Source organism: Thalassophryne amazonica, chromosome 11, assembly GCF_902500255.1.
Source record: "Thalassophryne amazonica chromosome 11, fThaAma1.1, whole genome shotgun sequence".
In the NCBI taxonomy this organism is placed as follows: Eukaryota; Metazoa; Chordata; class Actinopteri; order Batrachoidiformes; family Batrachoididae; genus Thalassophryne; species Thalassophryne amazonica.
The window spans coordinates 76,633,436-76,648,866 of record NC_047113.1 but is presented as its reverse complement, the minus strand read 5'-3'; the positions used below and the strand labels follow the sequence as shown (position 1 = coordinate 76,648,866).

The 15,431-nt window shown below is 41.4% G+C and overlaps 1 protein-coding gene across 1 annotated transcript in view; it reads left to right on the top strand.

Moving 5' to 3' along the window:
* Positions 1-15,431, top strand: part of elp1 (elongator complex protein 1) — a 42,698-nt gene that overhangs the window by 15,081 nt on the left and 12,186 nt on the right. The window contains exons 9-25 of the mRNA XM_034182211.1: positions 3,121-3,351; positions 3,439-3,609; positions 4,259-4,337; positions 5,427-5,582; positions 6,111-6,217; positions 7,317-7,420; positions 7,739-7,792; positions 7,989-8,094; positions 8,314-8,429; positions 8,558-8,631; positions 8,926-9,004; positions 9,879-9,958; positions 10,226-10,363; positions 13,615-13,700; positions 13,814-13,962; positions 14,642-14,765; positions 15,025-15,122. Coding sequence (XP_034038102.1) covers positions 3,121-3,351; positions 3,439-3,609; positions 4,259-4,337; positions 5,427-5,582; positions 6,111-6,217; positions 7,317-7,420; positions 7,739-7,792; positions 7,989-8,094; positions 8,314-8,429; positions 8,558-8,631; positions 8,926-9,004; positions 9,879-9,958; positions 10,226-10,363; positions 13,615-13,700; positions 13,814-13,962; positions 14,642-14,765; positions 15,025-15,122 — 1,952 coding nt within the window. The remainder of the gene's footprint in view (positions 1-3,120; positions 3,352-3,438; positions 3,610-4,258; positions 4,338-5,426; positions 5,583-6,110; positions 6,218-7,316; positions 7,421-7,738; positions 7,793-7,988; positions 8,095-8,313; positions 8,430-8,557; positions 8,632-8,925; positions 9,005-9,878; positions 9,959-10,225; positions 10,364-13,614; positions 13,701-13,813; positions 13,963-14,641; positions 14,766-15,024; positions 15,123-15,431) is intronic.

The window sequence follows — 15,431 nt, the reverse complement described above, 5'->3', positions numbered from 1 at the left end:
AGTCAGGCACTTCTGATTTAAAGCTCTCTTTTTTAGAGTAGCTACAGCATCCAAAGTTGTCTTCAATGAGGATGTAAAACTATTGACGAGATACTCTATCTCACTTACAGAGTTTAGGTAGCTACTCTGCACTGTGTTGGTATATGGCATTAGAGAACATAAAGAAGGAATCATATCCTTAAACCTAGTTACAGCGCTTTCTGAAAGACTTCTAGTGTAATGAAACTTATTCCCCACTGCTGGGTAGTCCACCAGAGTAAATGTAAATGTTATTAAGAAATGATCAGACAGAAGGGAGTTTTCAGGGAATACTGTGAAGTCTTCTATTTCCATACCATAAGTCAGAACAAGATCTAAGATATGATTAAAGTGGTGGGTGGACTCATTTACTTTTTGAGCAGTGTTAAGGCTGTCATTCTCAGCATCTGTGTGGATGTTAAAATCGCCCACTATAATTATCTTATCTGAGCTAAGCACTAAGTCAGACAAAAGGTCTGAAAATTCACAGAGAAACTCACAGTAACGACCAGGTGGACGATAGATAATAACAAATAAAACTGTTTTTTGGGACTTCCAATTTGGATGGACAAGACTAAGAGTCAAGCTTTCAAATGAATTAAAGCTCTGTCTGGGTTTTTGATTAATTAATAAGCTGGAATGGAAGATTGCTGCTAATCCTCCGCCCCGGCCCGTGCTACGAGCATTCTGACAGCTAGTGTGACTCGGGGGTGTTGACTCATTTAAACTAACATATTCATCCTGCTGTAACCAGGTTTCTGTAAGGCAGAATAAATCAATATGTTGATCAATTATTATATCATTTACCAACAGGGACTTAGAAGAGAGAGACCTAATGTTTAATAGACCACATTTAACTGTTTTAGTCTGTGGTGCAGTTGAAGGTGCTATATTATTTTTTCTTTTTGAATTTTTATGCTTAAATAGATTTTTGCTGGTTATTGGTAGTCTGGGAGCAGGCACCGTCTCTACGGGGATGGGGTAATGAGGGGATGGCAGGGGGAGAGAAGCTGCAGAGAGGTGTGTAAGACTACAACTCTGCTTCCTGGTCCCAACCCTGGATAGTCACGGTTTGGAGGATTTAAGAAAATTGGCCAGATTTCTAGAAATGAGAGCTGCTCCATCCAAAGTGGGATGGATGCCGTCTCTCCTAACAAGACCAGGTTTTCCCCAGAAGCTTTGCCAATTATCTATGAAGCCCACCTCACTTTTTGGACACCACTCAGACAGCCAGCAATTCAAGGAGAACATGCGGCTAAACATGTCACTCCCGGTCTGATTGGGGAGGGGCCCAGAGAAAACTACAGAGTCCGACATTGTTTTTGCAAAGTTACACACCGATTTAATGTTAATTTTAGTGACCTCCGATTGGCGTAACCGGGTGTCATTACTGCCGACGTGAATTACAATCTTACCAAATTTACGCTTAGCCTTAGTCAGCAGTTTCAAATTTCCTTCAATGTCGCCTGCTCTGGCCCCCGGAAGACAATTGACTATGGTTGCTGGTGTCGCTAACTTCACATTTCGCAAAACAGAGTCGCCAATAACCAGAGTTTGATCCTCGGCGGGTGTGTCGCCGAGTGGGGAAAAACGGTTAGAGATGTGAATGGGTTGGCGGTGTACACGGGGCTTCTGTTTAGGGCTACGCTTCCTCCTCACAGTCACCCAGTCAGCCTGCTTTCCCGGCTGCTCGGGATCTGCCAGGGGGTAACTAACGGCGGCTAAGCTACCTTGGTCCGCACCGACTACAGGGGCCTGGCTAGCTGTAGAATTTTCCACGGTACGGAGCCGAGTCTCCAATTCGCCCAGCCTGGCCTCCAAAGCTACGAATAAGCTACACTTATTACAAGTACCGTTACTGCTAAAGGAGGCCGAGGAATAACTAAACATTTCACACCCAGAGCAGAAAAGTGCGGGAGAGACAGGAGAAGCCACCATGCTAAATCGGCTAAGAGCTAGTAGCTACGCTAAGCTAGCGGATTGCTAAAAACATGCAAAGTGAATAATGTGTAAATAATTTAGAGGTGATTCAGCAGAAGGAGTGCTTTAGTTAAGGCACGTAAAGATTACACTGGGAAACAAATCGTAATCTAGATAACTAGATCAATCTAACTGCGCAGATTAAACAGCTAACAGATACAGAAAAACACCGCTGTGCTCCGGAACAGGAAGTGATACAATACCGCAGTGAGAGCCAACCACCAGTAGAGGCAAGCAAATTGTCCTTAGGTGTGTGTGTGGGTGTGTCTATGTTTGTTTGTCTGTTTGTGGCCCTGCGACAGACTGGCGTCCTGTCCTGGGTGTACCCCGCCTCGCGCCCTATGACTGCTGTTATAGGCTCCAGCCCCCCGCGACCCTTAATTGGACTAAGTGGTAGAAGATGAATGAATGCTGCAGTGGACGTCATCACCAATTGCACCGGAGTATAAGTCACAGTTTTTTTTTTTTTCTCTGTATGTGGAATTCACTTTTTAACACAGCGTTTCCGTTCGTGCAAGTTAAACAAGGGACAGGAAGTCTGTAGCACATGCACACCACAGCCTGTGCAGTTGCTGAACATAAGAAATTTTAAATCCTGAAAATAAGATTTAGGAGATATAGCGACCAGTATGGCCCTTGTCTGTCCGCTTTCCCTTGTTGACGCAGTATCTCAAGAACCAGTTGACCAGCATCATCCATATTTAGCATAAGGGCGTACTTGGGTGATCGCCTGACACCAGTCGATTATGGTGACCTTGGGGTCAATTTCAAGGTTACAGTAAGATATTCAAGATAATGTCATTGCCAACCTTGTTAGCGCAATATCTCAAGAACCCATTGACCAATTTCATTCATATTTAGCATAAGCATGTGCTTAGGTGATCCCCGACAGTTTGTATTTGTGGGGACTGGTGGGATATGTCAGCTTGTGGTGTGTACTAAAAGGACTTTTAAATTCCATAAATAATGGCCAACATAGTGGATGTTGTTTGTGGATTTGAGAGTAATCCAGATGGTCATCTTCCTGCAGTGACATTCTTTGAGTCCTATTTATTTATTCAGGAATTACATTTTTTTAATGAATAAAATTTAGCCATTAATCCAGTTTCACTTTTTCTACAGTCCAGCTATGGACGATGGGGAACTACCACTGGTACCTGAAGCAACATCTGGACTTTGGCAGATGCCCACTGAAGGCTCCAGTTTGTGTTTGCTGGGACCCTGAGCACTCTCTGCGGCTCCACGTGGTAACGTGCAGTTGGACCACCATCACCTATGAGTGGGGTTGGACAACGGCACGGAGCCACGGGCTGGACACCACTGACAATGCCAGCGTGGCTGTGATTGACGGAGGTGAGAGGAAACAAGACCAGAGTACATGAAGCCTGAGTGGAATTCCAGTGTGACTGGATTTATCCATCGTTGTCTGAATTTCCTCAGATAAAATACTGGTGACAGCGTTCCGGCAGTGTGTGGTTCCTCCACCCATGTGTTCATTTGAGCTCCAGCTGACCTCGCCAGTCAACCTAGTGACCTTCCTCTGTCAGCCTCAGAAAACAAATCAACTGGCAGCTTTCACTGCAGACGGACAGATCTCCATTTACAGCCAAGGTGGGTTTTCAGCAAAGAAGCCACTCACAAAGGTAAAGTAAAAAAATCTCTGATACATTATCATTAGACGTCTTCTTCTGAACAGGAACCTGACCGGTTTGGGTGTTAAAAAAATTGAACCCTGTCAAGTTATATATTTCATACAAGTAGCAACTTGAAGACAGATGATTTCTGTGCTGCTCAGTCTTCTTCTGTCAGCTGATTGTTGTGACCCACATTTGTGTTGACAGAAGGAGAGAGACACCCAAATCAGGGTTAGTAAGCCATTCCTTATAGAAAGAGATCCAACGTGCTGGTGTCCATGACCTGACCCAGCACTCGATTCATGTAAGCAGTAAGGAGAGTAGGAGCCAGAAGACTGGAAGGATGTTAGAAACTCTGCTCCTGTTCTGCGTATAACTTGACTCTGCTCTTCAGAAACCTAGAGAGAATCCTGCAAGGTTATATCTGAAACATTTTATTAAAAACTAGAGGTCTTGGTGAAATTTTATTATACTTTCATTGATGGTAAATGTCCACCAGGTGGAGATATTGCTGTATTTGAAGAACCTTGAGTACAGCCTGCTCTGGGACATGACGACGACCAACTCATTCATATTAGTCAATGTGATTCTAATATTCTCTTTTCTTTATTCCACATGGTGTCCAGATCCAGGAAAACAGACTGTTAAAACAGCAGATGGGTTCAGGACAGTGTCACATTCCTTGGTACTCCAAAAAACATTCAGGTAACGACAACCCGCAGTGCTACACATTATCCTTTGCTAAGAATCTGATTTGTTTTACCCAACACCTGTTATAGCAGCTAACTCTCTGAGAATTGGAGGCTGACTTTATTTCTGTGTTGCTGCACAGATGCATGGTTTTTGGTCAAAACTGACAATAATATTCAATCAATCAATTTTTTTTTTATATAGCGCCAAATCACAACAAACAGTTGCCCCAAGGCGCTTTATATTGTAAGGCAAGGCCATACAATAATTATGTAAAGCTACCTAAAGCTAAGCTACCTTGGTCCGCACCGACTACAGGGGCCTGGCTAGCTGTAGAATTTTCCACGGTGCGGAGCCGAGTCTCCAATTCGCCCAGCCTGGCCTCCAAAGCTACGAATAAGCTACACTTATTACAAGTACCGTTACTGCTAAAGGAGGCCGAGGAATAACTAAACATTTCACACCCAGAGCAGAAAAGTGCAGGAGAGACAGGAGAAGCCGCCATGCTAAATCGGCTAAGAGCTAGTAGCTACGCTAAGCTAGCGGATTCCTAAAAACACGCAAAGTGAATAATGTGTAAATAATTTAGAGGTGATTCAGCAGAGGGAGTGCTTTAGTTAAGGCACGTAAAGATTACACTGTGAAACAAATCGTAATCTAGATAACTAGATCAATCTAACTGCGCAGATTAAACAGCTAACAGATACAGAAAAACACCGCTGTGCTCCGGAACAGGAAGTGATACAATACCGCAGTGAGAGCCAACCACCAGTAGAGGTTTACTTTAATTGATGCCGTGCAGATGCACCGTGACTCTCCCAAACCTCGGTAGTGCTGCATCTCTGCTGCACCACAATAGAAGCTGATTTGTTGACTTAACAGCTTCCTGTTGGGCAGAGGGTTGGAAATGGAAAAGTCTCAAACAATACAATGAAGAAAACTGTTTAACAATAGCTCCTTGCTGAGAGATAATGGCAACCTTCAGCAATATAGATGTAAAAATCAGCCTTGAGCTTTGTCCAGGTGCATGCTGCCCCACTGTAACAGTATTTACAAGAACTATGACATTAGTAGCATTAATAGTTGCTGCTGTTGTTCCTGCAGAGTTGCAGCTCCCCAGGAGGAACCTCTGGCTGTGCGGCAGCTACTTTGGCTGGACGACGAGCTGTTTGTGGGTCTAAGCGCTGGTCTCCTGCCAACTTCATCCACCCTACTGATACTACGCCCTCTTCAGGATGTCAGCGACACACTTGCTGTCAGGTCTGCAGCTGTGTGCAAAAGCCACAGACGGGCAGTAACAATTTCCCACTGCGTTGTATGGTGTACGGTTTAGCACTGAAGTCATGTAAAGCAGAAGCTCTCAACTCGGCAGACGTCCCTCCTTTTCAAAAACTGTTGGTAACTGATCCGGATTAGCTAATTAACTCACTCGATGCCATTGACTCTAAAACACGTCTTTTCCGATAGTAACGCCCCGCGCCAAAGACGCTTCATCGAGCCAATTTCTTTTCTTCTCTTTTCTTTTCTTGTGGTATGTTTGTTGTTGACATGGACATAGAACTCAGTTTTCTATGGGTCTTGAAAAAACACTCAAATGCTGAAGAAATCCTGGCACTGGGATGTTCTGAACGTTGAAAATGGCTGGCAGTCAATGAGTTAACTGAGAGCTGAGAGCATTAAGGGTCACTAGGAACCGGCTTGGGGAAGCGCTGCTCATCATCAGATTCCATGATGTTGAGTGGTTCCTTGGCTCTGTTGAACATATAGCTTTGTGTTGTTACACTGCAGGTTTCGGGTGGAAGTGGTCGGTGTTGTGGTCAGTATGGTTCACTGCTCCCAGACCAGCACTGTGGCGCTACAGCTGGAGGACGGACAGATCAGGAAACTCCTCTGGGGTCAGTCAGTCACACTGTTACTTTTTTGCTGAAAGTCTGTTGTTAATTTTGGAAATATCTTTAATTGTTTTTAATATTTTGTGGCTATTTTTACTATTGTGCATCATGTGTTTGCCTAAATTGAGAATGATTATCAGTGTTATGTTTATGAGAAATGCTTGGTGAAAAGCATCCATCCATCTGTTTTCTGTGCCTGCGTACTCCAATTAAAGGTGGCCGGGGGGGTCTGCTGGAGCCTCTCCCAGCAGTCATAGGGCATAAGGCGGGGTACACCCTGGACAGAACACCAGTCTGTCGCAGGGCCACATATAGACATATGGTCAATTTTTATCTGAACTTCAAAATATGACCATCGGGTATTGCAAAGACTTTGCATCTGTCCATCTGTCCGTTTGTTTGTGTTCAGCGTAACTCTGGGAGTAACAGGACCAGTCCTGTTACTCCCAGAGTCTTCAAATTCACAGGGAACACTCTTGGGATGCAGACCTTTGACACGTTCAAAGATGGCTAACCTTGACCTATTTTAAGTGGTCAAAAGAATTTTAAAGTTTCTAGTTCATCTAACCTGCATGTCTTTGGACGTGGAAGGGAGCCCACTTAAACACGGGGGGTCATGCAAACTCCACACACAGTGGCCCCAGGTGGCAAGCGATCCCATGACCTCACTGTGAGGAAACCGTGCTAACCACAAAACCACCGTGCTGCCCTTGGAAAAGCATTAATGTCACAAATGTAGCTTTACAATGCATCAAACTCACTATAATTCGATTAATGTAACTTTGTCCACATTTGAAACATGACAATTTGCAGTACGTCTAATTTGCTTCCTGGCTCTTCCTAAAAATTTCCAGTTATTTTTGAATATTGACATGGAACATGGAGAGCTTTTTATCTTAATTATTACGTACATGAAAAACATAAACTCAATCCAGATCCGGTAAAAATGATCCTTTTTGGATTTTGAGTACGACTGACAACTCTTCTATTATATGTTTCGCTCCTGCAATTGAATTTTTCTAAACATGCATTGATGGTTGTTTTTCTATCTGAGTCCGATGCAGTAGAAGGCTCTGATTTTATTTATTTATTGTGCATGTAGATTGCACAGAGCCATCAGTGGTGGATTGGCTGGACTCAAGTGGCTGCATTGTTAATTTCCCAGTTCCCTGCATTCAGACGGCGCTCTGCGGCATCAGTGGACAGGTAGAAACTTACTGATGCATTCATCTGATATGTCTGTGTATTTCCGCCTATGACTGGCCTTTTGCTTAGCAATGGTAATCCCCCCTCCCCCACGAAACACACGTACACACACGGGGGAGGGGGTGCAGCCCTTATTGTGTGCAATAATGAGAAGAAGACACTTTTCTTTTAGTTGAAGTTGTCTGAACAATGGATTCCTGACTTGCGTTCCTCCGTAGGGTAAATAAAATGTAGACCAGTTGTTGTTTTGTCTTTACGGGAGTCATGATAATCACCAACAGTCTAAATTTTCCATAAGATTTTCCTCATTGTGTGCAGGAGTATCTGCTTGGTCTGACAGACAGGTCGCACCTGTACGCCGGAGACACTGAGGTACTCGGACAGCATCAAGTTGATTTTGAAACAACACAAACTATATAAGGAAAACCAGAATAGTTAATATATTAAATGTATTTTGTGTGATATTGTCAGTTTTGATCTTACAGAAAGTGTGATGTCATATTGGTACGGTGAACGCTGTCTTTTGAAGAGGGGAAATTGCATTTTGTTTTTCTGTTTATTTCCTCAGCTCGCCTCCAACATTTCATCCTTCGCTGTTTGCAACAACTTCCTTATCACCACAACACACTCCCACACCTGCCGCTGCCTCCACCTGAGCACTCTCAGTGTCAAAGGTCAGATGGCAGCACACATGCAGCGATTATCTGTTTGCGCACTACTCGTACGTATGATTACAGGGTGTTACCTTAGAGTAACCTTTGTTAGCTTCTAGAGAACGTGCATGTGATCCGCTGCACCTTTAGCCTGCATGTCAACATCTGACTTGTGGCTTCTGTTGTCTGATCATCTCGTCTGGTTTTCCACTGCTACTCATGAACTTTGACCCCCATCAGGGCTGCAGGCGGCCTTGGCTTCAGAGGGCGGTCAGAATGATGAGACGCTGCGGCGAGTTGAAAGAGGATCCAGAATCATCACTGTGGTGCCTCAGGACACCCGAGTTATTCTACAGGTCAATTTAATAAAATTTCACAAATGAGAAAAAAATGGTTCTGTTGTTCTTTTTTAAATAGAAAAAATGTAGAGGATTGTGCAACCACAGTAATTGTTTTACAGTTATATTTTTGTGTGTGTGTGTAGATGCCTCGTGGGAATCTGGAGACGGTGCATCACCGAGCGCTGGTGTTGGCTCAGCTCAGGACGTGGTTGGACGGGTGCTTTATCTGCTTCTTTTACACTGAAGGATGGAACACGTAGTTTATAATTTTTAAAATTTATTTTCATATTTTTGTCAGACATGGAAAGAAAAATATTTATTGCTGTATCTATTGTTTAGTCATTTGTCACCATTAGTTGGCACCAAGACTTATACTGGTGCCAACCAGTATAAGTCACCAAGACTGGCACCAAGACTGGCAGCGTCTCAAGCCAGTAGGAGACGCTGCTGTTAATTCAGAAGCATTAAAACAGTGTTAAGGTGTAAGATATGTGTTTGCTCTGTTTTTCAGTTTGAAGTTCAGAGAATCCTTTGAGTGTATGAGGAAGCTGAGGATCAACCTGAACCTCATTTATGACCACAACCCAAAGGTACGTGCAGGGGTTTTCTTGGGGGTTTGTAGATGTTTAACAGTTTTCTCCACTGCAGCCAAGATGAGGAAGAGATGCTGTGTGTCAGTTTCCTCCCTCTTACTGTTCGGCGTTGGAGAAGCCTGCATGCTAACCCTGTAAAATACAGTGAATGAATAGTTGAGTTGGAATGATATGCTAGCAGCGTTATAACATACATTAGATTAGATAGAACTTTAATGATACCTTTGGAAGACTCCCTCAGGGAAATTGAGGTTCCAGCAGCATTATATAGCAGCACACCGGTTAAGAAGCACACAGACTATCAAAACTAAAAATAATAAACAATTGACAAAAATACAAATGTAAATACCAGAAATACTGTCTTACTGGCTACTACTGTTCCTCTCCGTCCCGTCTTCTGTCTTCCTGTTATGCCTCCTCATACACAATTACATCACTGTTCACACTAATTACATTAATCTACAGGTTTTTAGAAGTTGTTTGCTTCAGAAATAAATAATATAATAAATAAAATTTATAATGAATTTTGGCATACTGAATTCAAATATGACAATAAAAATGGGTGATTGGCTGCTGTTTCCAAGATATGTAAGCTTTTACATTTTGTTTCCTTTTCGTATATTTTATAAATGATATGTGGTTCTTCTGCAAGGGATCATTATTTCTTCCATGCAGTAGTTGACTTTTTATGGTATCATGAGGCTTAATTAAAAAAAAAAAAAAATTTTGATACAGGCCCCACGATACGATTATCACGACATGGGATATACTGTATCGTTCCACCCTTATTGATGATGAGTCCATCCTCTTCAATTAAACAGCCCATCACACCAGCTGCTGACATTGTTCCTCTTTCCATCTCCTTCTGCAGGTGTTCTTGGACAACATTGAAGTCTTCATCACACAACTCGACTCCATCAACGACCTCAACCTCTTCCTCACTGAGCTCCGGTAAAGCTGCTGTCTTACTCCATCTGATGGACTTATCAGATCGTTGAATCAAGAGTTTTATTTTATTTGACAAAAATAAAGAGATATGCACCCCACAAACCGCAGAACTTTCTGACATGGTCTCCTTAGTACTTCCACATTCCTTCCTATGTGGACATGTTTGTGTGAGAAATCCTATGTATGTTTCCTTATTCCAAGAAACATAGTATCTGGACACATTCCAAACAGGCGGTCAGAACATATTGTGTTCTTTCTTTCTGAACTCAGGGAGGAGGACACGACCCGTAGCATGTACCCCCGCCCTGAAGGCAGCCCGATCCAGCCCCATCCTGCCCCGCTGCAGAAGAAGGTGGACATAGTTTGTGATGCGTTACGAAGTGCCATGGAGTCATTGAATCCAAACAAGTCAGTTTTATTGTCATTGTCCTGCAAAATCCTTTTTTTTTTCTCATTTAGTTACATACAGTCTTTGTATTGTTGGTTTAGAGAATTAAGATTTGAAGGAAAATAATTAAATATTCTAATATAGTGACAGAACCACAAAGTACAGCTATGAGTGTGCTGTGGCCAGATCCTGTAAACTGAATAAATAAATCCCTAAAAATATTGAATTCTTCATCGCAGTTTCGAAGCCTTGTATAATTTGGTCACATGACAAAAATTCTAATTTTTTGATTGACTTGCAGGCAGAGAGGAGCATAAAAATACTTAAGTTATGTTGAGACAGTGAGATCAGAAAAAGAAACATAAAAATAATGTCCGTATCTGTAATGTCTGGAGTCCTCCCGTAGTAATACTTGTGGGTACTTGGGGAAAATTTTGTGAATATTTAGATTTGTTGTTGTTGTTGTTCTTATATTCTTGTTGTATTTTTTTCTTCAATTTTTAGGAAATAAATTACCAGGCAATTTCAACTTACGTTTTTCACTTATAGTTTGAAGAAAAGTTGTCATGCTGCTCAAAATACATTTTTGAGTTCTATCAACTTCCAGGCATGATTGTGCTATTGTGCTAATTCCACAGAGGTGCAGGACTTGCAGGTGTCATGAAAAATTAGCCCACAGTGAATTAAGAGTTGTGACGGTTTCAGTTGTCCAAAAAATGTGATCAGGACATCTTTCGAATGAAAACAACTGTGTAACAGAGTCGTACTGGCGATAACTACAAGGACACACCATGATTAAGTTGCAAATTTTTTTTGTCAGTTCAGGGTTCTCAGCAGGATTTTTTTTTCTCAGCATAATGGGATGGAAAAATCACCTTAAGAAGCCAGGGGTTTGGGGACTGTTTAGGGTTTGACCCCGCTGAAGATTTTGCATTATGGTCTTATAAAGGGCCTTCATTGGTGTTTTTAAACTTCAAAATGTAGAGTAATCAGAAATTAATCTTGAAGTTAAAAAAATCATTTGTAAGGATTTTCTATAGTAAACGGCTGTGTATAAATTGCAAATTCCTGTGCAGTGAAACACATTTCTGCACGCTTCCATATTTTGGTCTGATGCCTCGTTTCTTTTGGTTTTAAAGTAAGACTGTAACAAAGATTGAAAAACAAAACTATGGCTTTACATAACAAAATTTGGCCCTCAAAATGCAAGGAACAGTGTTTGAGAGGGATATAAATGTAAAATGTTACTTTGGCCCCGGTCTCCCCTACAATACTTGCGCCTGGAGTGTTGCTGTGGTCAGCCTGGAGGGCTGAGACTGACACTGGGATAAGTTCTCCCCAACGGAACGGAGGACATCTCATTTTGGGAAAAACAGTTTTGGTCGGTTGTAGTTTGTTTTACAACGTTTGGAAAGAGGTGTCATTTGATTTTAAAATGCTTTGAAGTTATTGAATGAGGAATGATCTGTCTTTCCACCAGAGAGCTGCAGCAAATCCCACAACACACACAGATACGCAGCGGAGAATATTATCATTATTATTTTCATGAGGGACACTAACTTTAGTTTAGGAACCAGAGAAGTGGGAGATATTAAGGTTCCCGTCCACAGCAGAGATCCGCGTCTGCCCCACAAAAAAGGCACGTTAATGATGAACGAATAAAAACTGTCCGTGTGAAGCGGTGGACAATTCTCGCAGAAAAGGAGTCCCGTTTAGAGGCTTTAATCAGCAGAAAAGGTGAGTCACGACTGACATCTTTAAATGGCTTTGATACGGGTTAATGAATAAATTGTGGACGTGCTGCTTCTACATCAGAACCAGCGGCTCTACAATCAGCATAGAGAAATTATTTACCCATTACACGCCCTCAAAAACAACGTAATGGCCCAACTGCAGTGTAATTTTTTATTATAACAGCATAACAGACCGTTATGCTGTTATAATGCTGGTGAGAACCTTGCATTTCAACAGCAGATATAACACTCAACTAGGGTTGAGTCGGATACTTGTTTCAGACAAGTATCTGGTACAGATAAAGCATTTTTGACAAGTACGAGCATGATCTGAATAAAATTCAATATCTGTGCTTGTGCTGAAGGAAAATTCTCATTGGCTAACCGACTGTCTTCACGCTCTGTGATTGGCCAGTCACACACAGCGCTCGCCTCTCCCTACACAGACACGTCTGTCTGCAGCTTCTCTCTCACACACACACAGGATCTCTCTCTCTCTGTGCTTGGTTTGATTCTACATAAGTTTTCTTCAGCTTGCCTCTTTTTCGATTTGTATGATATTTAAAGTTACTTGGTGAATTTGTTTCATATCATACGCGGTGCATTTGACAAGACAGAGCTGAAAACGGTTCATGTCGCGTCAGTCACTGCCTCCACTCTGGTCAGGTTATTTATTTATTTTTTAACCGTTTGTTTGCTCTTCGTTTTGTTGGTGATATAAAGTCAGTTGGAAAACTGCTCCTACTGAATGTGGTGCTTTTGAGAAGAATACAGTAAACAAGGCTGACACATTATTTCCCTGTTTGCATAAATCAGAGTTCACACAGATCATTAAAAAATAAAGTCTTACAGCCCACTTACACACATACATATAGCTGAACACACAAAGTAACCTATATTATATTTTTATTAAATATGGCTGCATGCAGTATCTGACACTTTCTCAATGCAATTCATAAAAATATTGGTCAGTCGAACAACCTCTCTCTCCCTCCCTCTCACACAGTCACTCAGTCACACACTTGCACACACAGACTCCTTAATCAGTATTGTTTAACTTTGTGTGGAAAAAAAATGCCAAGAACGTTAGGTAGTAAAAAGAAATAAATAATTGGAAAAAAAAATCAGTTTGATCATAAAATTAAAAAAAGGACGTTGTGTTGAGTATGACAACTCTTGTTCATGCATACTTAGTAGTTCATAATTTCCTACTACATTGAATCTCAATTCTGAGGCTGTTCTGTAAATATTCATTCATAGACTTGAGAATATTCATGTTCTGAGTTCACAAAAACTTGTTCTGTAAATAGTTCATTTACTATTGTGATCAAAAACATATTCATCTTCTGAGTTTATAAACAAAAACTTGTTCTATAAATAGTTCCTTTACTTTAGTGATCAAAAAACATTGACTCTCAATTCTGAGGCTGTTCTGTAAATATTCATTCATACACTTAAGAATATTCATGTTCTGAGTTCATAAAAAAACTTGTTCTTCAAATACATTTTTTTAAGGTGCCTTGTTTTTATCTGCTCAGGTTCTGTTTGTCCATTCTAACGGCTCATGTGAAGAAGACTGTACCGGAGCTTGAGATTGCTCTTCAGAAAGTCCACGAGCTTCGAGGTGAAATACTTAAAATACAGGAAAACATCAGATGTTACTGAGCTTCACAGAACAGGACCAGATGTTTGTCCCTTCTGCTTTAACAATCATTATGTTGTCGTGTACTTTCACAGCAAATCCTCCTAAGTCTCCTGACGCTGTGAGCGCAGAGGAGGCGTTGAAGTATTTGCTCTTCCTTGTCAACATCAACGACCTCTACGAGCACTCGCTGGGAACGTACGACTTCGACCTCGTGCTCATGGTGGCTGAGAAGTCTCAAAAGGTATGAGACAGTGCAAGGTTGAGCTTGTGCTTCTAGACTCAGTGGACAATGTTCTTACAACATGGGTCATGTCGAGTTTAAAGGTCAAGGCCAACTCAGCATCTGATTTGACCTTGTCTATTTTCTGCAGAGATATTGTCAAAATGCAAAGAACAATTTCAGTTCAGACTTGAATAAACTCAGTTCAAACTCCATTCATTCATCCATAAAGTCAATGTATTATCTCGGGACACACTTCATATCAAGGTCAAAGAGTAAGGTCACAGACAGCATTGTCTGCTAGCTGTGGTGATGCAAAGGACGATTTCAGCCACACTTTGTGGTTAAGGCCAGTGGAATGTTATCTCCGTAGCACAGGTTGCTTCAGGTCATAGGTCTAAGGCCAAATGGTCAAATCAGGGCATTGTCTCAATACATTGACTATATTGCAGGAGCTATATGAGATGATGAAATAGGGCTTCGTGCTCTCCACGTGCTATGACATGAACCAGAATTATGACATTAATGACATCAACCAAAGTTACAAAATTTTTGTTGGTGGCAGATTACTGTAGTTGTTCTGATATCGTTTTATCTTTGTCTTGAAGTAGATTTTTATTTTCCATAGTGGTGCACCAATTTTGTTTAACTGAGCTGTGGTTGGTGGATGAAATAAACATCTGTTTTGTTTTCCTTTCAGGACCCTAAAGAGTACCTTCCTTTCTTAAACATGCTGAAGAACCTGGAGCCGAACTACCAACGTTACACCATCGACAAACACCTGAAACGCTACAGAAAAGCCCTGACTCACATCAACAAGTGCGGTTAGTCCAAAACATTACTGAGGCCTTTTCATCTCTACAACTGTCTAAATTAACTTGGATTTTTAAAAAAAATCTTTAGTCATCAAAAAGACCAGATTTTAAAATATAACACCAAAGAAACCAATGAAAAGTGGTTTGGCAGAGTTGATATGGACATCAAAGATGGACACACCGTCCATTACAGTAACAACACAAACTACAGCTAATGATTTTAATGATTTCGGAAGTACAGTTTGTCTGCCCTTTGTTTTGTGTTCAGGAGAAGAACATTTTCCTGAAGCCCTGCAGCTGGTCAAAGAGCAGAGACTTTACAGTGAAGCTCTCCGACTCTATGCAGCAAACAGCGCTCAGTACAAGGTACGCGCCAGATGTGAACGCCCACCTGGGTAGTTATTGTAAACATATCAGGAGATGCTTTGGACCTTTTGGACTCATTGAAATTAGTGTTCTTAATAATACAAATGTATTACTGACAGTGAAATATGGTTCCACGATTGAACAGATTATAATAGCTATTCCAAAGATTTATAGTTCAAAGATCACATTTATCTGTGTCCAAATTTTTCCAGTAAATCGATCGAGAAGCATTTTCATACATCATTATGACATTTTTACTTAAGATTCATATCCTGATAGGCAAAAACTGATTCAATTTTTCAAGATCAA